This window comes from Coturnix japonica, chromosome 13 (genome assembly GCF_054131305.1).
Source record: "Coturnix japonica strain WE chromosome 13, WE-NBRP24, whole genome shotgun sequence".
NCBI lineage: Eukaryota > Metazoa > Chordata > Aves > Galliformes > Phasianidae > Coturnix > Coturnix japonica.
The window spans coordinates 14181971-14209946 of NC_140675.1; the positions used below are offsets into that span (position 1 = coordinate 14181971).

A 27976-nucleotide genomic window follows, 5' to 3' on the forward strand; every position below is an offset into this window, starting at 1 on the left:
GGGGTCTGCGCTCAGGATGTGCCCTGTTGTGAAGAGCTCTCTCCTGCTTCTGGCAGCCTGGTAGAGGTGGCACCTCAGGCAGCACCCCACAGCCTGCCCAGACCCAGTTCTGCAGCATGGTGTGGGTTGTGGGGTGGACACCTCCACAGCTTCTGTGCTCCCACCCGAATCCCAGCCCCACGGGCTCAGAGCACTGCATCCCACTGCTCGGCACAGCCCATCTTTGGATTTGCCCACATGGGTAATGGATTTCCCTCTATGGGATCTAATCTGTTGTACCTCCCTTCAGGCTCTAATCCCCTCGAGCTGTAGGCTGAGGTCAGTTCAAGGCTCAGCCAGAGCTGGTGCAGCAATTGGTCCGTCTGTAGTTCTCCCTGTGATGGCAATAAAGGCAATTAGTGCAGAGAGGAATAAAGGCAAGGAAAGCATTGCTGGGTGCCCAGCCTCAACCTGGAGCACCTGGGAGGGCTCAGCTGTGCAGTGAGTATATGGGGACACGGAGCAGCCAGCAGGGACCTTGTTTGGCTGTGTCACAGCAGCACAGGTGATGGAGGACAGCCAGGAACGCCAGGATCTCGTGGTGGGACAGACCTGCCCCGTCGGGCTGACTGGAGAGGAATTCTGTAAGTGCTGTAGCAGTAGGATGTGGAGGTGGAAGGATGATGTGACAGTGGCCAGCAGCCCCGCTGTAATGCAGCCAGCACTGTGTGGAGGAGGACATGGTTATTACCTTTAGTGTTGGTTTCCACAGATTGTTTGGTCCTTTTTCGCATTTACTGATGAGGATGGCACCTGCCGTGCCCTTCCAATCTGCAGAGCAAGAAGCTCAGGATGCATTCCCAATGATGCTTCAGAGCGATTCAGTTTGCGGAGTCCCCCTAAGATAATTTGCCCAGATAAAATAGTCTGTTTCATTTTTGTAAACGCTTAATGTGAGTTAAGTAACATGGATGGAATAAACATGGGAATAAAAAGAATCTTCAGGCGGCTGAGATCAAATGAAGTGAAGCTCTGCATGCAAATTAATTGAGCTACTGTCAGCAGACAGCAAATGTGCGTGTACTGCAGCAGCAGCACCCAAGGGGCTTGGGAGGACATCAGCTCTGCTGGTCTCATGTGGGGCAGAACAGAGGTTTAGGGCTGCTGCACCCTAAGCTCTTTTCCTCTCCTGCATCCTCCAAGTGGGTCCTAACATTGGAACTAAGTACAAAATGAGGGTTTGGAAGTCATCTTTGTGCTTCAGGGTGCTGTAGTCAGGTTAGTGGATGGACATTTTGGCCTTTCCCTTTGTGGGCAGAAAGAGGTGCTTCAGAGGTCTGAGAGGATCTGGCAGATGCTGCTGGAAATAGGGTTTTCAGCGTTGAGTATTGCAAAGAGCCACTGAATGTTGGTTCATCCGCACAATGTGTGCAAAGTAGTGACCTCTAGGACACACACAGCAGGTGCCTTGCTCCACTCCCATGGTGCATGCCATGTCCTCACTGCTAACTGTGCCAGTGGGAGAATAGGAACCATTTTAGAGGAAATACAAAAGAAAATGGCCCCTCTTGGAGCATTTTGTCCCCCAGGGTGTGGGGTCATGTCACAACCAATGCAGCATCTCCAGCAGAAAGCACTGCTCTTCATGGAACGCTCCCACATCACCACCTCCCCTTTATGTCTTGCAGTTGCAGCCATGCCGACGACCAACCAAGGCTGGCCAGAATCATTTGGCTTCTCTCTGGGTGGCAGCGGGCCCTGCTACGTGCTGTGGGTGCAGGAGGGCAGCAGTGCAGCAGCAGCAGGGCTGCGACCTGGTGACGAGGTGCTGGAGCTGGAGGGACAGCCCGTTGCCTCACTGGGCTGCCCGGCATTGCTGGCATTAGCCCGGCGCTGCAGCTCTGTGCCCCCCAGCATCGGTGTGCTGTCCCGGCTGCAGCACGTCGACCTGCCCCCAGCCCCACACCTGGGCTTGCAGCTGGAGGGTGGCAGCCCGCTGAGTGTGGCCAGTGTGGCTCCTGGCTCCCCTGCTGCCACCTGTGGCATCGCCCCTGGGGACCTGCTGCTGGAGGTGGATGGTGTGGCTGTGCGTAGTGCCGAGGCGGCGGCCGAGCTGCTGGCATCCTGCAGCAGGAGAGCTCTGAGGCTGGGGCTGCTGCGACCACAGAGGGATCTCAACCCCAGCGCTGCTGCTGTGCGCATGGAGAGGAAGCAGAAGGCACAGGAGTTCAGCAAAAAGGTAAAGATGGGGCGTGAGGGGGCACCCAGACGGAGCTCAGCACTGTGCTCCTCACATCCCATGTCTGGCACACCCATATGAGGACACCCAAACCAGGCTGCTGGGTGTGGACTCATGGAATTATAGGATTATTTGGGTTGGGAAAGACCTCTACAGTCATCAGTGCCGGATAGAAGGGTCCAACACAAACTCATCTTTCAATGATTGCTGAGAGAACAAATGGGAGCTATGAAAAGCTTTGGGTGTGGATCCCAGGTGCTCGTTTTTGCTCTATGGGACCACACCAACACTTCCTGAGTGCCCTCCTTCTGCCTGAGCATCCCCATGCAGTCCCACTGTTTGCAAAGGGAGAAACAGTGCTGCGATGACATCTTCATTGTGCTCCTGAATGCTGCCTAGCGGGTAATTTACCGAACATCACCCTGCGCTAATTATGAATTTGATCGCAGTTGTTTTTTTTAATCTTTCTAATTTCCATTTCAAAGCAGCCTTTTAAAATGCTGTTATGAAAATAACCAGGCTCGTGTGTTTTTTTGATCCCAAGCTAATACAGGAACAAAGCATTCCTAAAGAGATCTATGCGCCAGACCCCCCCCCATGGTCAGCATTCCAATTACAGCCTCACACATAGGCATGGAGCTATGGGTTCACAAGCACTGTCCTGTATGCAGATCCACTGCCTGCCCCTGCACTCTGGGCATGGCACATCAGCCCCAGCCTGGGAGAAAACATAACAGAAGTGGCCCAACATTAAGCTCACTGAAACGTCACATTCCTCGTCCTCACTGTGCTGGACCTTGAGACTGAAAAGTGCGTAGAGCCATCCATAGGGAGCGGCTGCTGTTCTGTCCCAGATTCAGTAACCTTGAAATGTGCAGCACGTGGTGGCTGTCACCAAGCTGGTGGCACCCAGCATCCATGGCAGGGGGATGGTTCCTGTGGCCTCCTCCTTGGTGGCTGTGGTGGCCCTGTGGGCTTCTCATGCTAGTGCCCCTGTGCAGCACTTACAGCATACAGAGCAATGGAACTGGGGATGTACATGAGATGCCAAGTGACCAAAGTTTCACTTTCCTCATTACGTTGCTTTCCTTCCCATTGATTGCCTAGATGCTGCCCCTAGTCAGATCTGATCTGTGCCCCCGTACTCACACTTGACCCCTCTCAGTGCCCCTTTGTTCTGTGCTGCAGGTGGATGCCATCCTGGGGGACCAGCCTGAGCTCAAGGAGCAGGTTTTTGCCGTGCTGAAGCAGTACGCAGCTGAGCGGAGGGTGGAGTGCTTGGCCTGTGCCCTGTGCATGCTGCTCACCCAGGAGTCCCACCAGCACCTCATTGACAGCATCAGGTAATGCCTGGCTGATATTATCCATGCTGTCAGCCTGCCTGGTGGGGCTGTGGGGGAAGGATGCTCTGTGCAGGGCTGGGGGCCTGCTCCCACATCCTGGAGTGCCATGGTACTGCTCTGCTGGTGGTCCCCACCATCCCCAGTACCTCTCATGCCTTGGCAGATTGTCTGTATTGTGGGGATCTGAGCATGCAACCACACTGCTGTGCTGCTCTTGTTGTGTCCAAGGATGGGGACAGGGCCAGGAACAGCACGCGGGCACGTGGCAGGGATTACAGCCAGGCTGAGACAGTGGCCATTAGGGAATCAGGTCTCCATCTGGCCCCGCTCCGGTCCTGGCTTTCCAATTCCTGCTTTAATCAGTGGAATTGCAAGATATTACCGTTACCATAACAACATCCCTGTGCTGGGGTATCTGCCATGCTCTTGAGGTCCTGCAATGGGAGTGTGGGTGCCCCCTGAAACCAGGAGCCCGTGGCACCCCCTGCTCCAACCCCACAGAGGGGCACCAGGAACCATCACCTGCAGAATTAGATGATGTTTTATTTTCCCCACAGAGGGGACTGCAGTAAGTTTCTCCATTTCCCTCTGGACCCGAGTCCCTCTGCCATGGGCACACTTACCCTGGGATGTCCCAGTCCCAGCAGTGGTGCTGCTGTCCCCATCCCAGTGTGCTTTCCCCCCCTGCCCAGTGTGTGAGGTTGGCATTGGGGCTGGGGAAGGATGTGTGGCGAATCGGGCAGCTCATCTCGGTTTAATGGAAATGAAATATTTAGCTTAGGGAAAAGATTTACCGCCTAATCTTAATGAAATGAATTGAAGGGAAAAAAAAAAAAGTTGCTTTGGAAACAAGGTTTCCCAGCTGAGGATGTGCTGGTGGGAGCTGCACGCAGCTCTGTGTTTGCTGTTTGTGCAGAACATGAGCTGCTTACCCCAGAGTCCAGCATCAAGAAGGTTTGCTGCTGAGCAAGTGCTTTTAGTGCTTTTAATAACTCACCCAAAGGTGTTGAGAAGCTCCCGTGTGTGCTGGATGTGTAGGATGCTGAGAACGTACTTGGATTATTTCCACAGGACTCAGGGCTCAGCCCCATGGCAGAGCTGCCCCAGACCCCCATAGCCGTGCAACCCCCCCCAAGTGCCCATGGCCCTACAAAGCAGGTGGGGAAACAGTGAGACCAACCCTTCCCACAGCATGGGGCAGGTGAGGGCAGTGACAATGGGCAGGGAGGGAGGATGCTGGGGGGCAATGTGAAAGATGCTGGGGGTTCCCGGTGCTCCCTATGCCAGCAGCCCTGGGCTCCAGCAGACTGGCTGAGCATCAGGGTGCACGGTATCAGCAGTGACAGTGACAGTGACAGTGGCAGTAGCAGTGACCCACTGGGGATGACCGTGTAGCTGTGCAGAGCTAAGCAGCCAGCACATCCCTGGTGCAGGTCTGATTGGATCTCTCCTGCAGCGCTGTGTTTATTTTGGGACCTGGCTGCCACTCGCCTCCTTCCCCGCGCATCCCCCTGCCCAGCTCCGTGCTGCTGTGCAATGTAACCCAAGACCCCCAGGCTCAGCACAGCGCTGGGACCTGGGGCTGCAGGCAGCGCTTCTCCTCCCACTGTCCTCAGGCTGAGCTTTTTTGAGTCGTTTTTTTTTTTTTCTTTTTTTCTTTTTTATTATTATTATTTTTTTCCCCTTCCTCTTCAGCTCAAATGGATTTCATCCCATTTGCCCAGAATTAAGCTCCCGCAGATTTTAATTTGCTGACATTTTCTTCATCCTTTGGGTTGTGGATAGCAGGGATAATGCACGTGCAGTGTCGGGTCTTCCCTGCGCGCAGATCCCCTGCCCATATGGTTGGTGGCTGTAGTAAAAGTGCACAGTTGTAGTTCTGCTCAGGAATGATGAACAACAGCGGCGCGGGGGGAAGATGAGCTGCCTCGGGTGAGTAACAATGGACCTTTCCTGGGATCCTAGGGGGCTGGGAGGGGAACGGCTGGAAAGCTGCTTAATTCCGGGATCTAGCACTGCAAAAAGGAGATATGTGAAGAGTTAATTAACTCTTAGCAGCTGTAGTGCATTGGAGCTGCTAATGCCAGAGGCTCTGTGGGGTGGGGGAGAGGGAGATCTCTCCTCACTTTGTGCCCCTGTCACCTGCAGGCACCCAGGCTGTGACCCAGGGGTTCATTCTTCTTCTCCTTGTGTCTGCCCCACATGAGATGTTGGGGCAGCTGTGGGTCCTGGGGTTCAGCTCTTTTTCCTGGAATGTTTCCAGTCCAGGCAGAGCTGTGATTCAGGCAGGGAATTGCTCCGACTCTGCTCTGGGCACCTTGCAGTGCTGGGGTTGTTGACTCAGAGCCAAGTGATGCAGACAGGATCCTCGCTGCATTTCAGAGGTTAGGAGCTCACCGACACCATGTTCCCCTCGCTGTCTGCTGTGCCCTGTGCCCCCATGCCAGCAGTGTTCCAGTGTCCGTGTCAGTGTTGTTTCAGCTCACAGCCATGGCACTGAGGTTTGAAACATGTTTCAAACAGATGGACAACAGAACCGTGGAGCGATGAGCACAGATCTCAGCTCCCCTCATTGACCTTCAGTGTCCTAAAAGTTGCGCGTGCCACTCCAGCTCCGATGCCCTGAGTACAGGCACCGTCCCATTAACCTGGATGCGATCAGCAGGATGTGCCTGTGTGCTGGTGTGCACCCCAGGTGCAGGGATCTGTTGGGTTGTTCAGGATGCTGCGTGCTGTGGGGCTCCTGTAAGTCATTCTGTTGTGCTTTGCTTCAAGCAGAGCACAGTGATGCAGTTTGTTCCTTCCCAGCCCCTGCTGGGGGGCACCAGGCAGCCCCAGTGTCTCGGTGCTGCAGTTCTGCCTGCAGCCCCTTTGATCTCCAACACAGACAACACTGCTGCCCACTGGGAGTTCTCTCCCATCTATTTGTCCCAACTTGTTTTTCACAGCAATAACATCACTTGGAGTCTCCCTGTATTAAAATGCTGCAGCCATCTGTGGCCACCTCTGGATGAGAAATGTCATTTTATCCATCAGGGTTTATACAGGACACACTGTACCACTGCCATGACTGCACACCCCCACAGGCAGCTCTTGCTGTGGTTGGGGATGGGGCACCAGCAATGCAATGTGCAGCAGAGATGTGCTGTGGTGCAGGGCAGAACATCAGCTGTGCCCGGGGTGGGAGCCGGCTGGGGGTGCTGTGTGGTTCTGTGGTGGGGAAGGGCCCCATTCCCTCTAATGAGCTCTGTGGGCACATCTGCGGAACATCTGCGGCCCAGTGAGCGATTATTGACTGTTGGTTGTGGGGCTGGAGAGACAGCCCTGTGTGCACAGAAAATCCATGGTGGGAATGCACCGCTCTGTGCTCGGGGGCAGCCGTGGCCATCCCCCAACTCTGTGTGTGCTGCAGGGTGTGGAGTGACCCGGCTGTCCTGGTGTCACAGCACTGAGCACTATGGGGGTTCTAGGAGGGAGATGCAGGCAGGGAGAAGGAGGTGAGCTCTGAGATCTGTGAGATGCTGTAACTGCTGTTGGATGAGTGAAGTTTGCTCTCAGGGCAGAGGTGTTTTCTGGCCTGGGAGCCATTTGTATGGCACAGTTTAGACATAACCACAGTGTTGCTCGGTGTTTTCATCTACCCTGGGATACACTTTCTGCACTAGGGATGCAATCAAGGTCTGCTCTTTGATAGCTGTTTTGAGGCAAAGCCATACATTTTTCATTCTTTCTTCTTTGCTGCCTGAAGATTCTCTCCTTTCTGCAGCTCCAAAAGCCTCACATCCTCTGTATCAAACGCCGTGTTTAAAGGCGGTGGCATTTGAAATAGAGGGTTTTATCTCCTATCCTTGCTGCCGAGCGTGGCTGTAGTACCCCAGGGAGAAGCAGTGCTCCACAGTGCTTTACATCTGCAGGAGAGCGGAGGTTCTGGTCCTGGTGCTGCTGCTGGGCCCCATGGCTGGAGGGATGGACCCAGTGGGTGCAGTGAGCGAGCAGCTCTGAACCCGCGCAATCGCTGCTTTCCTTTAAGGTTTCTCACCCATTACGGCGGCGTGTAATTTAAACAGAAGCACTTTAGAAGTCAACTAATTAGCACCAGCGAGGCATCCCTCCGGAGTTCGGCGTGAAGCCGTGCCCTCCTTTCTGCACAGCGTCCTTCCCGGAGAGATCCAGCTGGAAATCACACAGACCGCAGGGTTAGGGAAAGCAAAAAGGCTTCAGAGAGGAGTTTTGGGGCAGTGCTGGCACTGGGAAGAAGGCAGAGTGAAACCAGCATTGGGCACAGCGCGGGGCGAGGAGAAGGCACAGGGCTGTGCCCATCTGTCCCCTCTCAGCGTGCACGGCGGGTGCCAGGGCAGTGCCCACTGGCACTGTGCAGGGCTGGAGCCGGCGTCGTGGGCGTGAGCTGGGGCTGAGCCTCAGCTGCATGAGGAGCTGAAGCGTCTCCTTTTGTTCCCGCTGCACCTTGGACAAATGGGGAAGGACCGGAGCTTCTCTCGGCATTTTCGGTATGTCTGCACTCTGTGCTGTGCCTGAGGGTGGGTGCACCGTGTGGGGCTTGTGCTCCTGTGGTGTCCCTGTGATGCATGGCCATGCGAGAGGACCCCGCTGCCAGGGGAGTGAGGAGCTGGGGATGATGGGGTGAAGCTCAAAGGAACATTGGGGCTGGGGGCTGGGAAGTATACATTGGGGTCTGTTTTGGTTCTGTGCACACAGCACAAAGGTGGGTCGGAGTGCTGTGGGGTGCAGAGCTTGTGGCTGGGTGCTGTAACCAGATGGTGCCTGTGGTGAGGGCATGGAGCCGTGTGTGCTGTGGAGCGTGGCACAGGGCTCAGCACCCACCACAGCTCCTGGGAGGCACTGCCTGGGTCATGGGGTGAGTGCTGGGCTGTGGGGCAGGAGGGAGTCCCTCACAGGTGCAGTGGGAATATCAATTGGGAAATAAGCTGAAAATGAACTCTCGTGGGTTTTAAAGAATGAAACGGACAAAGGCTGAGCTGTGCCAAGCATGCTGTGCCCAAGTGAGCATCAGAGCAGCTGGGGACAGCAGGGCAGGCTCTGCCGGCCGCATTTCCTGGCCCTGCGGGAGAACACGGCCCTTGGGGACATCTCCTGGCCTGGAAAATGCCCTCAATTTATATTGATTCAGACTTAGTTCTGATGAAGGTGTCCTGGTATGATAGAGAAAAGCTGGCAGTGCTCTGCAAGGCTGGGTGCTGACAGAGTCACTGTTCCCAGGGCTGGGGACACCTCACCCGTCTGCACTCCAACAGGGAATGCAGACAGTGCTGACACAGAGCACAGGAGGAAGAGGAAAGGGAGGAAGGCAGGAGGTCAGTGCTGGTGTCGCATCAGCCAACGCCACCCAAGTGCTGCCTGGATGGTGGATCACTTGTAAAGGACAGATCTGAGCACTCACCACTTTACATGCCATTGAAGTTCTAAAACACCTCCCTGCAGGGCTCTGAGCAGTGCTGTGCCCGTCCCAAGGATGCTCTGCAAAGGGTTTTCGAAGAGGAAAATCTTCTGTGCTCTTTAATAGGATTATTATTACTATCACTAAGCTCCTCTTCCTGATAGCACTAAGTTTCACTGCTAGCACTGAGTCCACCCAGACTCTGGGACCGCTTTGAGCTTGCAGTGCGTTGCTGCTCCACTCTCTTTTCTGTCAGTCTGCAGGAGAAGGAACCACCCCAGCAAAGTGGGGCAGCCCTACAGGAAGCTGTGGGACCGATCTCATTCGCCCAGCTGAAATGAGAGTAGAGCAGCTCTGCCCCAGCCACTGCCGCCTGCCTGCAGCTGGGGAGCTGCTTATTAGAAGCATTGTGCTCATTTCTCGCTGCATTTCTCATTGTTGCCTCATCACAAATTGGCTGTGAATTGTGCCAGTGTGTTCACTAGTTTTAAATTATCACCTGACACTATGTGTGAACATCTGTCGACCTCGGGACCAGGTGAACTCTGCCTGCTCGGGCCCAGCAGGAGGGCACGGGCTGTGCCATTGGGCTCAGCCTTTCCCTGGGGTCATACAGCCTTGTCCTGGTCTCAGAGGTTTGGGTCCACTCTCCTCCTCCAGCTCCAACCCAGCTTTCAGATTCCTTTGGAGGAGATGCCCCAGTGATGGGGACCCCCCTGCACCCTCAGCCCCAATAGCTGCATTCTGCTGTGGGTCAATGCCACTCCATAAAATGCAGTCCTGAGGTGCAAGGTGGTGACACCACATCCCTGCTCTGTGCTAATGTAGAGAGCATGTCCATGGGACGAGGTGCATGCAGTAAAGAGTGGTGCCAGCAGTGCTGTGTACAGAGCGGGCACAGCTGAGGCAGTGAGATGCAGTTTGGGTGCAATGATGGGAGTTGCTATAGAAACATCAGGAGATAACAGCTCCTCCGGAAGCCTCTAAATGTGCAAATGGAAAAGGTGGGAGGAGATGAATGGGGTGTCAGTGTTTCACAGTTGTGATGGGAAAAGGAAAAAAAGAGAGGAAGAAAAAGCATCTCCATGCATTGCAGCACGGGAGGTGTGCGACATACCAGACAAGTGTTGTGGGGATGAGCAGGGCGGACATGGGCAGGGAGGGCCATGTGGGGACACTGAGCACCTCGCTGGGGTCCTGCAGTGTGTGTGGGTCTGCCAGGGTCCTTGGGAGCAGCCTGTAACAGGGATGAAGGCAGAGAGAGGTCTTCTATGGCTGCTAGGCCGTAGTTGGGTAAAAAACAACTCATGCAAGGTTTCAGCTGCGCCTTGCCATTGGCTCACCAGGACTAGCAGCTGATAGGATCTGGGATGGGGCATCAAGGAGGAATGGAGCTGTTGCAATTGGTCTTTGCATAATGTGGTGCTGCAGAGGGCTCTGACCTCCTCACCCTGTGGAGCTGTGCATGGGACAGGGCAGGAGGTGCAGCCAGCATCCACGGTGTCCCCATGTCTCTGTATCCTCAGCATCCCATGTTCCTGGTGTTCATAGGCAGTGCTGAGGCTGAGGGCACACAGGGGATTGGAGTTCTCCTTTTCCAGAGCTCTGTGCCATGACCCCCTCAGTCCCATCCTCGCTCTGCTTTCCTTGTCCCTTTTCCAGGATTTTCATCCCCAAGAAACACCGTCAGCGCTTTGATGAGGTGGTGTCACAGAGCCTGATCAGCAAGTTGTGCCGCTCCAAGAGTGAGCAGCACAGCAACCGCCTGCGGCGCAGCCGGAGTGAGGACCACCAGGAGCGGCTGCTCGTGTCCACCCGTGCCAGCTCTGTGCCCCGCAGCCATGAGGAGCTCAGCAAGAGCCTGCGGAAAACCACCTCGCTCATCACCAGCAATGTGGCCTCAGGGGCTGCCCGCAGGTAATACGGCTCCTGGGTGCTGCCAGGGTGGGTTTGGTGTGGGTGACAGCATGGGGGAGATGCTGGGAATGGGGATATCTTCTGTGCACAGGATGGGTGAAATCCTCCTGGGATGAGCACAGACCCTTCCTGCTTGAAGGGTGGGCAAGTTTGCATTCCACATCCCAGCTCTAGGTCACCTTTTCTGTCCCCTTGCTGTTGCAAAGCTGTGTAGGGGGGTGGGCTGGCACTCAGAGGCTTGAAGGGATGGTGGCATGCTGGGCAGGTTGCAGGATGCCTGACCACGCCAGTTGGGATGTGGGGTGCTTGGCCTCTCTGATGGCACGCAGTGCCAAGCACACAGCAGGCTGCACGTCCCCCTGCCCTGCCCCAGTGGTGTCTGGGTGCCAGGCAGCAGCAGCAGGAGGAAGGCAGGACACGGCTGAGCAGGGGATTAACCCACTTCCCACTGCCCAGATGGCCAGACCCCTGCAGCTCATAGCACAAAGCTGCCCTGCTGCACTGGCGCTGACTGCCGCTGTGCTCCCAGCTTGTCTCACAGACAAGCAGAGCAGGTTGGGGTCTGTCAGGGGGCAGGGACAGCTCCTGGGGAGGCCCTGTGCCACTGTGGGTGCGCAGAGTCATTACCCTGCCTCCATCTGTTACCCTCAGGGTGTTCGGCCACAGCACACCTCCCCAGGAGGAAGATTTGTTGCTGTGACTTTTCCAAAGTTCAGTTCCAACATATCTCTCTTTCTCTGCCAGCATAGAACTGGCCCCTATAGTGGTTTCCTGGTTGTGAATGGTCTCAGTGCTGTCACCTTCCCCAGGAACCTCTCAGTGGGAGGATTTCCCGATGCTCTTTCCAACATTTCCTCGATGAATTTCATTTTTTCTCATCAGACTTTAGGCTCTTTGCCCCAGAGTCTCTCTTAGTCTATGTAATGTATTATAGCCCATGCTTCACTTCAAAAACACATTTGATTTGGAGCCCTGGGCTGTGTTTTTATGAATGCAGTAATTAATAGAGCATCGATCAATGCTCACAGGCTCTGCTCTTCTAGCTCCCATCTCCAGCGTCCCCACCTGCCCTGTGCTTCAGTCTTCACATTAATGCACATTCAGCTTTAGATTGCAGAAGCTGTAACTGGATCTAAAGGTCCCAGCAGAGACCCCATCTGCTCAGTGGCCACAGTAGAAGCTGTACTTGTCCCAGAGGTCTGCACGGGGGGTCCTTTTGGAAGGCACCAAAGGGACATGGTGAGCAGTGCAGGAGATACCCAGGCAGAGGGGCTCTGGTGGGACTGGGGAAGGAAACAAGAACCCAACATACGTCGTGTTGTGGCGACAGTTTGATTTTCTACCTGCAGGACGGTGCGAGTTTATAAAGGCAACAAAAGCTTTGGCTTCACGCTGCGTGGACATGCACCAGTGTGGATTGAGTCTGTTCTGCCAGGTAAGAATCCTGTGGGCCACCAGGCTTGGACCAACCCATCTATCTATGGCCTGAAACAGAAGTGCTAAGTGTTTGTTGCATGCTAGAAAATAGCTGAGGAGCTTTACAAGGCTGCAGGGTCCCTGAACTGGGGCACAGTGGGCACAGAAGGGATGGGACAGACCCCAGCCTGGGGGCAGCAGCTGCAGCCCCATTCCTTCACTCTGCCTGCAGGGAGTCCAGCTGAGAAGGCTGCACTCAAACCTGGAGATCGAATCCTATTTCTCAATGGCCTGGACATGAGGTGAGTGGCTCTTAGAGGGGGTGGGTGCAGGGGTGTTCATCACTCACCCTCATAGAATAGGAGCCAGAGATGGGCATCCTTCAGAGCTATCTGCTCTGGGATGTGAGGGATGTCACCCCATATAGACACCTCCAGTAATATTCTTTCATGGAAACTGAATATCAGAGGAGTATTTCAGCCCAGCCTTGCTTGTCCTTTTACATCACTAATGCAGTGGCAGCAGCCTGTATTTCACCAGGTTGGGCTTTCTGCAAAGAAAAGCAAGAGCAAAGGGTTAGGATGGGCTACATGATAAGAGAGAGTGATGAATATTTAAAGGTTAAACATCTGATGCTGCTGCTGGCAGTGCTCAGGATCTCACATTTCAGCTGATCCAGCAAACTGTTGGCTGATGCAGCAGCTCCAGAACTGAGCATACTCACCCAGAGGCTGCTCTCTGAGCCCACATTGAAACAGCAGTGCCCCGGGTCAACCCATGCCCTTCCCAGGGATGTATTTCCCATCCACTTTGCATCCTCTCCATGCAGAGTAAGGACAGGATGAATCCTCCAGCTCTGTGGCCTAAATGTGAAGTTCACCTGCTGGGGCTGTGGGTGCACACTCTGCACCCATTGCTCACTGTGGGTGCACACTGTGCCCATTGCTCACTGCGGGTGTGGTGAAGCAGCATGATCCCCAGACAGCACAGCTGAGATCCAGCAAGAACTGAGCCAGGGAGCTGCAACCGGGGCATAGTAGGGGCTACCTGTCTGCAGGGAATGGGGTGACCCTGACCTCTGTGCCTTGCAGGAACTGCTCTCATGACAAAGTGGTATCGATGCTGCAGGGCAGTGGGGCGATGCCCACCTTGGTGGTGGAAGAGGGCATCGTCAACTTCTCCAGTGGTAAGTGTGTTGTGGAGGGGGTGCCCCAAGGGGCAGGAACCCCAAATTCAGGAGTTCCTAAACTCCCTGTGCCCAGGGGGGAGCTGCCAGTACACGTGGGCTCAGGGCACTGAAGGCACTGGATGCTGCTCCTCACTACCTGCAGGGCTGCTCCTCGGCTTTGTGCCGTCAGGCTGTATCCTTGGCTTGGACACTGCCCAGCAGCTCGTTACGCTGCGTGATCGTCCTTGACAGCCCTTTCCAGTGTCCTTCACATGCAGTCTGTGCTGTGTACTTGACCGGAGTAATCCAACCCTGTGCATCCATAGTCACTGTGCAGCTATCACGGCTGTGTGTGGATTGTGCTGTGCAGAACTGTTGGCATGAATAATTCAGCTTGCTGCTGGGAGTGAGCCGGTGGGAGCGGGTGGTGCGTTGTGTCAGTGATTGCAGGGAGATGCAGGAACGTGGTCCTGCAGAACTCACAGCACTGTGTTCCCAATGCAGGGAGAGGGGCAGTGCTGTATGTGGTGCTGTTGTGTGATGCATAGGGCTGGGAACTGGTGACTGGATTGTCCCTCTGGAGAAGTGAGGGCTCCCCTGAGCCTCACGTTGCAGCCCTGTGCTACCCACTCGTTTGCATTGCCCTAGAAACAAAAGCAGGAGTCTCAGTGCTCATCAGTGCACAGCAGTGGCACTCAAAGCCCCATGAAAGAAGACAAGGCAGGATGGCACAGTGAGCAGCCCTGTGTCAGTACCACTCCTGTCATCATGCTGCTTCCCAGAGACCAAAATCTGTCTTATTTTTCCTGGGGTAACCGCCCCTGCACCATGATTTGTGTTTCAATGGAGCTGAGGTGCTTGTGCTCTGAGCATTCCCGCATCAGAGGGATTTCAGCTGGAGAACAAAGGTGCAGCAGGTGTGAGCAGTCTGGGCTTCAGGCAGGGACTGGGAACACAGGCATTGGCCTGAGAGACCTTGACGAGGCCAAGCAAACCCTCATGCCATGCTTGCAGGGAGCTCAGTGCAGGCAGGGCATTGCAGGACCCCCATATGCAGGTCATGGCTCTGCTCCCCACTTGATTTTCAGGCTCCTGGGGGCACGCAGCAGCCTCAGTGTCCTCCTACCCTGCCCAGGCTATGACCGCAGCCAGCCCCTCTGCCTGTTGAATTCTCTTTTCTCTCTGCCTGCGCCTTGCAGACTCTGACTCTGCCGACTCCCCGACCAGCTCCTCTGCGCTCACCTCCCTGCAGTGGGTGGCAGAGATCCTCCCCTCTAGCATCAAGATTCAAGGGAGGACCTTCAACCAGCAGCTGGAGCACCTGCTCACCCCACCTGAGCGCTATACCATCTGCAAAGCGCTGGAGAGCTTCTTCCAACATCGGTAACTTCTTAGTGGTGCCGTTCCCTTAGCGCCGGTAGTGATGGCTGCAGCAGGAACAGTCCTGCAGCAGCACAGCCCTCAGCCTGCAGGCTCAGAGACAGGCTCTGCTGTCTGCTCTCTCCAGCTGTGTGTTTTTCTCAGGGTAAGAGCTGAGCAGGAGCCCATCTCTCACCAGGTGTCCTGCCTGCAGACAGGGCAGCACGGTCACCTTCTGCCATACGGTGACCTCATCCCCTGCAGCACAGGCTTTCTCACTGCCTGGCTGTCCCCATGATGTCCGCAGGTTCTGTTCCACTTCTCTGATCTCACCGGGCTCCATTCCCAACTCCTTGCTCTTCTCAGCATTTCTCAGCAGCAGAACATCTGCATAGCCCTCATCCCACAGCTGCACGCATTGTGCCCTGCTGAAACCCAGCCTCAGGATGTGCCATAGCAACCTTGCTCTCTGTCCTTCATCTTCAACCTTCCAACAGGGACGTACCACCTCTCAGGGCACTAGGAGACATTCACTGCCCCTTCCCACAGCTGCTCAGCACCTGCTCTGGGGATGCGCTGCTCAGAGCCAGGCAGGTCCTGATGCTTTCAAGCAGTGCTTTGTTTCTATACAGACAGATTAGGATCTCAATCCTGTTTTGCAACAAAATGCAACAAACCCTTCTGTATTTAGGTCACTGGCAGCGATAAGCTCCCAAGGAGCATTGCTGGGGCTGCACCAACCTGATGTGTTCAGAGTTGCACCCAAAGCTTCAGGTGCTGAATTGAGCTGCTGGAATCCCCCAACACCAGCTGAATGAACCCACTGGGGACCAACAGTCAGCACACTACTGTGATAAAGCAGAAGTCATTGCTTAGAGTCCCCCTGAGATTGTGCCTGCAGGATTCCCTATTGCATGGCTGCAGCCTCTGGCACCTGCAGATGGGAAATAAGACCCAGCCCAGGGGGTTCTGTGCTTGGAAGCATCTGGATGGGAACCTGAGCACTTGGAGCACACTGAGCTCAGCAACCCTAGACCAAACCATCTCACCTGTAGCTGCCCCAATCCATCACCTAACAGTGTGCCTTCCCCAGTTGTGACCTGTGCCTGCCCTGGAAGGGCAGGTGAAATCCCCAACATGACATTTCTGCTGCTTGCAAATGACAGCACTGCCCAGCAGTGAGCACAGGAGGGAGTCAGGATGGTCCTGCCTTGTCTGGTACCACAGAAAAGGCAAAATACCCACACATAGAGAACAGCTCAGCAGATAAGCACCATCACCCTTCAGCTCTCCTTAGCATCAAGACAACAGATCTGTTCCTACATACAAAGTCCTAAATACAAAGCTTTCTATATGGAGTTCTTGCTATTGCTTCTATATTAAGGCTGCAATAGTTGCAGTGAGTTTTAACCACTGCTTTCTGCCTGAGTTCATTGGTAGAAAAACGTCCTGACCCAGCCTTGCTCAGCTGAGACCCAGCTCTTAGAGCCCAGTCCCCCTGGGACAGCCTTCTTTCCCTGGGTGTTTCACCCTCCTCACCACATCGGGCACTCAGCTCCATTATCCTGAGCAGGCCCTGCACTGCTATTACCCCACACAGCATAGGACAGAGCCCTCATCCCAGCTGCCCACTGCTGCCCAAACCTCAGGCCTTACCAGAGCATTTCTATGTCCTGGTGCTCATCCACCTACCCATCCATCCATGCAGCCCCATATATACTCACACAGCCTCTTACAGCAGGCTTTATGGTCTGGTTGCCAGGTGCAGCCATACCCTGCAGGTTGCTGTCCCTATCAGCCCCACTTGCACATCCCCACTCCCCCCACATCTCTCCAACCAGGATCTGTCCCTTGCCCACATCTCTGCTTGTAGATGACCTGGGGTGCTTTCACCATTGATAAGGCAATCCCAGCAGCTGAGTTGCAGGCAGATCGGGAGGTGCAAAGCTGTGTGCTGGGGCTGTGCAGCTCAGGATGCACTCACTGCCCAGCCCTCTCTCTCCCATTTTGCAGGAACATTGACACTCTTATTGTGGATGTGTACCCGGTGCTGGACACACCAGCCAAGCAAGTCATTTGGCAGTTTATCTACCAGCTGCTGACGTACGAAGAGCAGGAGCACTGCCAGCAAAAGATTGCCAGGTTTCTTGGTTACAAATCCTTGGCAGGTGAGAGGAAAGCTCCAGCTCCAGCAGGGATGTGCTCAGGGAGTGCACGCTGCCCAATGCAGCCAATGCTGTGCTCCAGCTCCTGCTAATGACAAGGGTTTGCTCTGTGAATGTTGGGCTGAAGGTTACTTCTTTTTCTTTTCTGTATAGTTTTGGAAGGGCAATTGCATTGAGAGCAAACATGGCAGTGGTTTGGTTGCAGAGGTCATCTGGGGGCAAAGGGTGCCAGAAACTCTCAGGCTGTTAGGGAGCTCCGAAAGGAATTGGTGCTCAAAGGGCAGCGTTCAGATGACAGGAGAATGAGCAGTGATGGCAGTGGGGACTGTGGGATGCCTGCAGCCATGCACAGCACCTGCAGTGAGCACCCAGGACAAAGTCTCACCCCAGTAGTGCTGGCTCGGAGCAGCCATGTGCTGCTGTCACCATCCCTTATTGCTGCACCAGCACGCAGCTGGGCCTTGCTGGGATTATGGGCTTTGCACTCAGACAGCGGAAAGGGGAGGGCAAATTCAGGCTGAAACGTTTTAATCTTTGCATCTGAGCTTCTTAATTGCTTCCAAATTCTTCTACTCCAGGGCATTAGTGTTTTTTGTTTTTTTTTTGATATGTTTATTTTAGACTCGGTGACAGTAAAATGGCATGAAAGAGATGTTTGGAGAGAGGCTTTGGGGACAACATTGTTGTTTTAGCACAGCATTTCCTCTCACAGGAGGCAACAGCAAAGCAGTCCTGCTGCAAATACCCCTGCTGTAGGGTAATGGTATTTGCTCATCCAGTTTGCACTCAGTTACCACTGCTTTGGTGTGTGCAGAATCATGCCCCGATGTACCTAACTGCTGCATGTTCCCAAGAACATAGACCCTAAAAATGGAGTTTATAAACTTCTGAAGATCTCGGGGGGAATTTGATGTGTGTGCAGCTGACAGCTGTGTGCCAGGAGTGCCAGTGTGTGCCCCCAGCCCTGGCAGATGATGGCACTGAGTCCCCCAGGGCCCGCCCCCCTCTGCTGGCTGCTCCAAGGCTCCCACCCTGGCAGCAAGGGGCAGTCTGTTAGTGCTGCTTGTTGTTCTGGTTCATGATGTGTGTCCATGCGTGGGAGCATGCCCAGAGATCCATGAATTTGGAGTGATTCTCCCTCTGGGCTTCTACCAAACTCAGTGGCATTCTCTGATGTCTGTGTCTATCGGTGTGTCTGAACACCAGTCCATGGGACACCTGTCATACTGATGCTCCAGTATCCCCGTCCTGCTGTGGATCTAAGCCTCTGAGTCATTGTACCACCAGAATGGTTCTCCCAGGCAGTGTTTCAGCACTGCTCCCACTGCCCTGTGTCCCTTGAGGGCAGGTGGTTATTGCTGCACTCCTCTGGACCAGCAGGACACCAACCCTGCTGAGAAAAGAAGCAATTCCAATTCTCCACTCTGCATTTGCAACCCACTCTGCTTCCTGGCAGCAGCTTGGGGATGGGGAAAGCCGTGAGCACAGCTGTTGCTGAAGGGCTGGGGGCAGCCCTGGTACCAGGAGTGGGGCACGGGGGGCTCTGGTGGGTCTGTGCATATCTCACCACTGTGTTTTCTGCTGCAGCTGAGCCCGAGGCAGAGGAGCGCTACCGCAGCTCTGTGAGAGGGGCATCCTTGTGCAGGAGCAGCCTCCGGACCAACCGCCCTGAGGAAGGAGGGGCTGCAGGTGGGTGTTGTAGGGTTGGGGTCTTGCAGGCTGCACCCAGGTGCTCTGGCCCGTGCTGGCATCCTGACCTGGGCACAGCTGGTGGGAGGAGATGGAGGCCAGCATGGAGCTTTTGGAAATCAGTATTTCTGAAAGAGTTAAGCAGTTCCAATAAGAAGCCTCATGGGCTAATCCTGAACACCGTTTCCACTCCCCTCTATTGTTCAGAAGTGAAGTGCAGGGGTAAGCCATCCATGGGGTTTGCAGTAACCAAAATCATTCCTCTCCTTCAGCAATGCCCACGTCCCCAGTGCTGGTGGTTCCCCCCTCTGGGACCATAGGCTGCAGCTCCCTGTGAGCTGTGTCATACAGCACCGAGTTCATAGGCAGAACAGCATCTGCGAAACACTGTGAGGAAAGCAGATCGTAATGGCACTTTGAGACTATTGATGAAATCCATTCTTGGCTCAAACTGTCCCTCTTTTCAAAAGAGAACCCACATATCCCCCTTTGTCTGAAAGCTCTGTCATATTCTCATTTTATAGACTGAGCACACGGATGTCCATGGGTCGGGGCTGTGGGGGCATGTACAGGATGGGCTGCTGACAGCTCTGTCTCTGTATCCCAACAGGTCAAAGCGACACCGTGGAGGTCCCAGTTCGGCTGATCCCTGGAGAAAGGCAGGCTGGTGACGGCACGTCCCTGCCAGAGACACCCAACCCCAAAATGGTGCGGCCACCACCTGCGGGCAGCTCTGCCCTGGAGTGTGGGATCTCTGCTCTCACAGGGAGCATCACCAGATCCCTTCCATGTAAACACTGGAAAGCAGATAGAAGGGAGAGCAGGAGGGATGTGTCAGCATGGCAGCACTGCTGTCTGTGCCTGGCAGCATCCCTGCCCTGGGGCTCTTCTCTGGGCAGTCAGCTTGAATAGTGTTGGGGATCTTTTTTAGCCCTGAGAGTGGGAGGCTGCTGAGTGGGGGAGCTCCAAGAAAGGCAAAAAAGCATCAGGACTGGATGGTGCAGTCCTCTAAAGAGTGAAAGATGGGGGTGGTTGAGTCCATGGTGTGTCACAAGCCATGTCTCGATTCCAGCAGCTCTTTGCCCTTTTTCCCCCAGATGTCAGCTGTCTATGCAGAATTGGAGAACCGCCTGCTGGGCAGCTTCGCCAGCAAGGTGGGCAATGCTGCCCTGCACCAAGCATCACCCCCAGCCCCCGACCCAGCACACGCTGCAGGTAGCACCCGATTTCCCTCGGCTCCAGAAAGAGGCAGACGCGGGGGGGTCTCCATTGGCAGCAGGAACCGCCCGGCAGCGCCCTGTCCCGTAGGTGCCCGCAGATCAGGTGTTCCTGTCTCGTGGCCAAGCGACCCGCTGGCCGCCCAGCAGTGCTACTACCGCCTGCACAGCAGCCTACAGTCCCCGAGCAGCACCGAGTCCAATCCCTATGTCAGTCTGGACAGCAGCCCGGCTCCATCCCCCCAGCACCGGCCCTACCAGCTCAGCCCGCTGTCGCGGCGCAAGAAGCTCTTCACCTTCTCCAGGCCGCCACGCAGCCGTGACACCGACCGCTTCCTGGATGCGCTCAGCGAGCAGCTGGGACACCGTGTCACCATCGTGGATGATTTCCTCACCCCCGAGAATGACTACGAGGAGGTGAGATTGGTGCTGGGAATGCTCCATCAGCCTTTTCCCATGGGGGCTCAAAGCATCCCACCATGGCTGAAGGGAGCATCCTTCATCCACTCCCCTCTTCCCCCCCAGATGAGCTTCCACGATGACCAGGGCAGCTACGTCACCAACGACGTCAGCAGCAGCGAATACATCAGCAGCAGTGACGAGGGCAGCTCCCTCACCTACTCCACGCTGTCAGACCACATCCCCCCACCTCCGCTCAGCCCCCCGCCACCACCACCCCCTCTGCAGTTCCATGACCCCCAGCCTGTCCCTGCCAAGGCTGAGGCCCCAAAGGCCAGCACCTCTCCTGCCCCCAAGCCCCTGGTGGGCCACCTGCACCCTGTTCCACCTCCGCCGCCCCCCCCACCACCCCCACCTGTGCCCTGTGCTCCCCCCCTGCACCGGGGGCTGCTGCACCGCCGGAACGAGACCAACCACATGAGTGTCAAGAGGCTGCGGTGGGAGCAGGTGGAGAACTCGGAGGGGACCATCTGGGGACAGGTATGGCCTGGGGGATGTGAAGGGGTCACATGGGGAACTGCAAGTGTGGTTCACAGCATTGATGGGGAGAGCATGGAGAGCACATGGGGGCAAAGAAGGGGCAAGGAGTGAGGCTCAGTGCTATAATCCTTTGGCACCATGGACCTGAGGCAGTGAAGGGCTCTGGGGGTGGATTCAGCCTTGGGGGCTCAGCCTCCAGCACTGATGGGGCTCATCTTCCACCCACAGTGTTAGTTGGACAGCTTTCAGTGGGGAGGGGGCACAGTGCCCACCTGTCTGCACAGCAGGTTCCCACCTGCTCCTCCTCCTCTTGCAGCTTGGGGAAGACTCGGACTATGACAAGCTGAGCGACATGGTCAAATACCTCGACCTGGAGCTTCATTTTGGGACACAGAAGCCAACCAGTAAGTGACAAAGTCCCTGGGCAGGTCCTGGGATCAGCCTGAGAGGGGCACAGTGCTCCATGGTCACCAGCCATCCCCTGACTCCAGCACCTGGCAGACAGCACCATTCACACACAGGGTGCTGGAGTGCTGGCACTGCAGACTATTAAGGTGAAGACAGTTTCGCTGTCTCCCTTAATTCTCTTTGCTGCCGTTATCTGTTTTCTCTCTGCATTTCCACCTGCCTGGGCAGCAGAGCTCCACCGTACTGTTCTGCTCTCTGCTCCCATGCTCAGTCAGCTCCACACGGCACTGTGTGCCAACACTGCTCCTCATTGCCACCACGGGCCTGGCTTCCAACCTGCAGCACAGGTTGTACCCATCTGTAATGGGCTCTGCTTATTGCGGTCCGTGCACGTGTGTTGTCTGCACACGGGGACATGCGGAATCGCAGCTCTGCTGCTCCCAAAGCTGAGCCCTCAAACAGCTGTGAACGCATTTCTCTGCCCACAGAGGGCACCACGAGTAACACTTTCTACATCTGTAATAACACTCAGCAACTGCAGCAGGTGGGCAGAGCCAGTCTCACCTGGCAGGTTCCAATGGGATGGACAGTGGGAGTGGGATGCTGTGTAACCCTTGCCAGGGGCTGTCATTTTGGGGATATTTCTGGGATTTTCTGTGTGTTTCACTTCTCGTTTTACCTTTTTCAGCTCCGAGTCCTCCATTCAGGAGATCTTTGAATCGCAGAATTCAAGGATTCCCGGAGCCATTGCCGTGTGCCGAGCATCAGTCCTCCTATCTCATTCATGGTTTCACTGTTTTCAGCAGTTTTCTTCCCGCTGGAGACAGCTGAGCCTGTCCTTACCCGTCATTAAATCTCTCAGTTTCTCTTCCAGAGCCAACTTTCATGCCTGAAACATTTAAAAAGAAAGACGTGGTCGAAATTTTGTCCCACAAAAAGGCGTACAACACATGTAAGTAAACATCATGGTGAATGTATCCCCAAACAGGCCCAGAGATGGGACCGGGGATGTAGAGATCTGGAAAGGTAAAAGGAGGGAGGCTACATGAGCACCATCCCATGAGCACAATCCCAGCACAGCTCCCCTGGTCTGAGCTGTCCTTGTCACCCAGCAAAAGGCCCTGCAGAACTGGGCTCAGCCTGGGCAGTGGGCAGAGGAAGGGAAAGACAGGACTGAAATGGGATGTGACTCATTGGCCTGGAAAGAGCTTGCAGGGCTGTGGGCAGGGCTCAGCTGCACATCTCAGGTGCTCGTGGTGGGACAGGGGCATGGTGGGGCCTGTGGGATCCCGGCATGTTGCCCTGCTGTGCTGGGGGTCTGCATGCAAAGCAGCACAACAGTCTGACCAGGGGCTGCAGGAGACAGCGATGCCCCAGGACTCCCTACAGCCTCTGCAGTGCCTTGGGGAGTGGAAAGCCCTCCGTGCTCTGAGCACTGATCTGTGTCAGCTTGGGTACATGGCTAAGTCCACACCTCTTGGCCATGCCAAACAGCCTGCCTGCCATGCCACTGACTGCATCCCTCCCTGCAGCCATCCTGATCGCCCACCTGAAGCTCTCACACATGGAACTACGACAGATCCTCATGACGATGGAGACGGACCGCCTGGAGCCTTCCCACATCAAGCAGCTCCTGCTCTATGCCCCGGATGGGGAGGAAGTGCAACGCTTCCAGAGCTACAAGGAGAACCCTGGCAAGCTGAGCGAGCCTGACCAGTTTGTGTTGCAGGTGCCTGTGGGAGGGAGGTGCTCTGTGCAGCATCCAGGGGTCATCCCACTGAGTGCTGCAGGGAAGGAGAGCAGGGCAGAAAGCATGCAGGGCTGTGATGCTTGGGGAGGAGGCTGGGAGCACCCACTGCAGGGACCTGTGAGTGGTGCCTGGGAGCTGGCAGCAGTGGATGTCCAATGGCCAAAACATGCCTCATTTTTTTACTGCACAATAAGGAGTGGCTTTGACCAGCTCTGGCTTACTTTCTGTTGGCCTGTGGGCATTGCCATAACACTCACTTTCCTACAGCATGATGCCATTTTTAAGTACAAGGAAAAACTTCTTGAACTTGACTGTGGTTCAAGGACAGCAGTAATTTCCTCCCCTTTTTTCTCTCAGATGCTGTCAGTCCCAGAATACAAGATCCGACTACGCAGCCTTCACTTTAAGACCACTCTGCAGGAGAAGACGGAGGAGATCAAAGCGAGCTATGAATGCATTTGCAAGGCCTCTCTGGAGCTGAAAAGCAGCAAGAAGCTGGCGAAGATCCTGGAGGTCAGAAGCAGCCCTGCTGTGGGCAGCAGCCCATGGGGATCCCAGGGCTCGGGGCTGGCAGCTGTGCTTTGCCATGCTCAGTTGAGCTCAATGAGCTGCCCCAAATGATGGTGAACAACCTCAGCTTTGCTTTAAAAAAAAAAAATAAGTCAGGTGGGGTGAATGAGGACACAGTGTGACAAAATGCATTTCCAGATGAGAGATGAATTGCCATGAGGGCTCCTGGCCAGTGACCCCCAGCACCTCAGCTAACTGCTGGGGAGGAGATGCTGGTTGCATGTTAACAAAAAGCAAGTAGGAATCCAGAGCCCCAGGCTGGGCTCCAGGTGCTCTGAGGTCCTGGCTGAAGACCCTGCAGTGCCTCAGTGCTGCAAAGCCACAGTGTGAAGAGTCAGAGCCTAAGGGAGGGGAAGAGCTCTGCTGGATTGCTGCTTTCTCTTTAAAGAGCCTCTTAAAGATCCACACATAACATCTGCAAAAGGTTTTTGGGAGGGGAAGAATTTGCTGGGCAGCAGGACAGTACTTACCCTGCAGACAGGGAGAGCTCATCAGTCTCCAGAATTAGCTTTGGTCCTGCAAGGGATGATGCTGAGAGAGAAAAATCCCACTGTGCTGAAAGTGGCAAAAGCACCAATCCAGGCCAGGCCCAAATGCTGCAGGGAGGGAAGGTGCTCCTGGACAGTGCTAAAGTAAGCTGCATTCGTGCTACATCCTACTGACCCAAAAGCAGGTACCAAGGGAGATGGGCACCAAAGGAGATGGGCACCAAAGGAGATGGGCACTGCCTGTGCTGCTCGGTCACTGTGGTTTCTCTTTGCAGTTTGTGCTGGCCATGGGAAACTACCTGAACAATGGGCAGCCCAAGACCAGCAAAACAACAGGCTTCAAAATCAACTTCCTCACAGAGGTAAGAACACAAAGCTCACTTCTCCTTGTGCAGGAGGCAGCATTGCCAGCAGCAATGCAGTGAGAGAGGAGCCTCTGTGCAGCCCGAGATGCTGGGTGCTTCCCAGACCTGCTCTGCATAGGGCCTCCTTCCTTTCTTTGCTTTGCTGCAGCTGAACACAACCAAGACCGTTGATGGGAAATCCACCTTCCTGCACATCCTTGCCAAATCTCTCAGCCAACACTTCCCAGAGCTCTTGGGCTTTGCCAAGGATCTTCCCACAGTGCCCCTCGCTGCCAAAGGTAATGGAACATCAGCACATGTAGGAGCATTTATACAGCCTCATGGTTCATTGTAAGTGTAGGGGAGAGGGTTTGGTGCATGGTTGGGTATAGGACTGGCCATGAGCTGCTCACCATTGGCACAAGCCAGGAGGAAAGGTGCTGAGTGAGAGAAGAAGGATGCAAAAGCATGAGCTTAACAGCAGGGAGGTCCCAGCTGACTGCTGGCTGCAGTGTGCTGTGTATGCTGCAGGTCCACAGTCCAACCATGGGTACTGCCCAGTCTGAGGATCACAGTGCTCAGTGAGCTGCCATAAAGATCACAGAGATCTTAGGTTCACCCTCTGCATGCTGACATGTGGGATGGCTGCTGGCAACTGTGGAGGTCCTCCTGGCAGCCCATCCCCTCCTGGGTGGTGAGCAAATTCCCCTGGGAATTGGTGCTGCAGGGGATAAATAAAGATAACTCAGGCCCATTTCCCTAAATGAAGGTCTGGACAGGCAGCTTTCCCAGCTGGATTTTGCACGTGGCCCTGCAGCTGTTTAAACCCAGGGTAGGGCAGAGGGAGATGTGCAGTGCCTGTGTTGGCAGCAGGAGGCAGCCAGAGCTGGGGATCATTGCCCACTCCTCTTCTCCTGCAGTGAACCAGAGGACGCTGACAGCCGACCTGAAGGACCTTCACACCACCGTCAGTGACATCCAGATGGCCTGCCACAACATGCCAGCCACTGCTGAGGACCGGTTCGCCATTGTGATGACCGTATCCTTCTGTAAAAGGGGCAAATTCCCAACACGGCTTGCTGCCCTCCAGTAAAACCATTCAGTGGTCACTGTCCCTGCCTGGTAGCCATTAGAAGTGATGATGTCCATGCCAGGCCCCAGTCTGTGTGTTTTCCTTTTACACCATCCCTCCCAGTCCTTCCTGGAGAGTGCACAGCCTGCCATGCGCTCGCTGGACGACCTGCAGCACAGGGCCATGGAGGAGTTCAGCAAGGTGCTGTCCTTCTTTGGGGAAGACTCCAAAATGACAACTTCAGAAGCTTTCTTTGGCATTTTTGCAGAATTCATGAGCAAGTTTGAGGTGAGTTGTATTTCTCAAAGGCAGTCAGCAAACAGCAAGCAGCAAAACAGACATTTTTCCAACACCTAATGATCTTGAGGATGGTGCCTGAAGCAGGGGAGGGACTTATTGCAGTGTGATCCCCACCTCACCTCATTCTTTGCTATTTGCTCTCTCCCCACAGCGGGCACTCATGGATGTGCAGGTTGGGGACAACCAGCGCAGCCCCAGGATGACATCCCCCCTTGCCTGGTGACAACACAAGGTGCAACAGTTCATTGCCAATTAAGTGCAATTTGCTCCCGTTTAGTTTGGTTGTAAATACGCTGCTGCCACCTGCTACCATCGAGCAGAACCGCAGGGGCCGGGAAGGCCTGGACACTGAGTGCACACACAGATGGCTGCAGATGGAGACAGGGCTGAGGCACTGGTGCATGAAGGGAAACACTGTGTTGGTTTGATGGCATCCTTCCTAGCATCCTTCATTTCCAGTGTATTGCAGAATCAAGGACTGCAGACACATCTGGGTGAAACCCCACTGCTCTGTGCTCCCATGGCACACAGTCCTGGCACCAGTGGTTGCTGGAGCCCTGTCCCTCATCCCCATGGCCATGATCTGTGTGGCTGTGCAAGGTCCCAGTCTCTCATGCAGGATGCAGCCCCAGTGTTCCACTTGCAGGTGCAAAGCCCTGATGCCAGGTGCCTGAGCTGGAAGCACCAGGGATGGGGTTCGCTTTGCAGCAATGCTGGGGCAATGGGAAGAAATGAGACCTCGCAGAACCCCGATGGCACAATATATAATCCTAAATGAGGATCCAGACTGGTTCTACCCAGCTGCCTGGGGGAGCAAGAAAAGTTCCACATCCCTTCCTGGCCATCAGCTTTGCTTAAGGGTTTGTCAATGACTGACAGAAATCTTCCTGATAATCTAATATCATCAGCAATGGACTTATCTGAACTCACCAGGAGCCAGGAATCCCGGAGCATTTTGGTGCCTCCTTGGAAAGCACAAAATCATTGCTAGCTTAAAAACGAATGGGAGCCCTCTGATGCCGTGGTACTGCTCTGAGGGCAGCAGAGAGCAGCAAGAATGCACCCCGTGCCCTCTGGAACCCTCTCCCAGGACTTGGGTCCCTTTGGCATGTGCAATGACTTGAGCAGCCCATGCAGGCTGTACCGGGGGCCTGAGAAGCATGAACACCCATCCTGCAGCAGAGGCTGTTTGTTATAATCAAGTCAATTCCCTATGAGATGTCCCGGGACAAAGGGCTAGCAGCACCCTACGCTCCATGCACGTGCCTCCAGACCACGCAGCGCCTGTGAGCTTTGTGGCACAACACCGCAGCACGTTACCATTGCGAGGCACTGCTTGCTGCACAGCGCAGCCACTGCTGTGCATGTCCCACCCTCCTGAGCCCCCCACTTGCCTAGGTGACTCTCCCCATGCTGATGCCAGAGTGAGAGCTCTTACCGTGCTGAAATACACAATTACCAACCGGTGCATTATTCATGGGAGACCTTATAACCATCAAATCTTCTGTTCTCAATATGTTTTTTTAACCCCTCTCCCCACTTGTATTCAGTTTATACAGCTGTAAGTGCCAGGCAGTTCCCAGCCTTGTGCTGTCAGAGCTCTTCTCTTCCCCCAGTGATGGCGCAGTGCAATGCACGCTCATCTCCACTTTACATTGCAGATGTTCTCACTGCATTCAGGTTTGGGTTTTTGTTGTGTCCTTTTTTTTTGTTATTGTAAACATGTATTAAACATTCAAACCGCTGGGGGTTAATACGCAACTGTCATTAAAAATGTGACCATGCTGTACATAGATTTTGCTATATGTTGTAACTTTCCAGGACAGCTGGAGCCCCGACCCCCCCTGGTATTTTTATGTGAATATTTTCAAAGACCCAGAACTTCAGAGACATGGTTCTATCATTTGATAATGGGACTGTGTGTTTTCATGGGTCAGTCCCTACCTGATGCCTATGTGCTGTTCCCAAATAAAGCTGCTGCCTTCTGCCTCCTGGCTGCACACCTCACTATCAGTCCCTTGACCTGCATTGGGAAGGTGCATCGTCTGACCCTGCTGTTGTAGGGAAAGTTGCTGCAGTCATGTAGAAGTTATTTGTGAGCAGAATTCAAGCCAGCATGATGAATATCAGCAGCAAATTCTTAAAATAGTAGGGATTTTTCTTTTTTCTGCAGCCCTCAGAAGAAAACAGCTGTGTG

General features: G+C 54.7%; 1 protein-coding gene across 14 annotated transcripts; it reads left to right on the forward strand.

Annotated features, from left to right (window-relative positions):
• Window positions 1-412: 412 nt before the first annotated feature.
• GRID2IP (Grid2 interacting protein) lies at window positions 413-27767 on the forward strand. Of its 14 annotated transcripts, none has more exons than XM_085514042.1 (23): window positions 413-623; window positions 1668-2218; window positions 3407-3561; window positions 10640-10894; window positions 12244-12329; window positions 12543-12612; window positions 13402-13496; window positions 14678-14861; window positions 16851-17005; window positions 18590-18691; window positions 19302-19399; window positions 19789-19906; window positions 19985-20325; window positions 20434-20847; window positions 21164-21251; window positions 22118-22207; window positions 22788-22984; window positions 23363-23518; window positions 24339-24425; window positions 24577-24706; window positions 25328-25446; window positions 25603-25767; window positions 25931-27767. In XM_085514042.1, the coding sequence occupies exons 1-23, from the start codon at window positions 548-550 to the stop codon at window positions 26000-26002; spliced, it is 3804 nt and encodes a 1267-aa protein (XP_085370168.1). In that variant the 5' UTR covers window positions 413-547; the 3' UTR covers window positions 26003-27767. The 14 variants fall into 14 exon arrangements, with proteins under 14 accessions (XP_085370168.1, XP_085370169.1, XP_085370166.1 ...); XM_085514043.1 differs by having other exon boundaries at window positions 20000-20325; XM_085514044.1 differs by having other exon boundaries at window positions 414-623; window positions 20000-20325; window positions 22130-22207.
• The last annotated feature ends 209 nt before the right edge of the window (window positions 27768-27976 follow it).

Coding starts and splice junctions, on each gene's coding strand:
- GRID2IP (XM_085514040.1), top strand. CDS start 548: ATGGAGGACAGCCAGGAACGCCAGGATCTCGTGGTGGGACAGACCTGC. Junction 12,613..13,401: donor CTCAATGGCCTGGACATGAG/GTGAGTGGCTCT, acceptor TGTGCCTTGCAG/GAACTGCTCTCATGACAAAG. Junction 22,208..22,787: donor CAAAAAGGCGTACAACACAT/GTAAGTAAACAT, acceptor CCCTCCCTGCAG/CCATCCTGATCGCCCACCTG.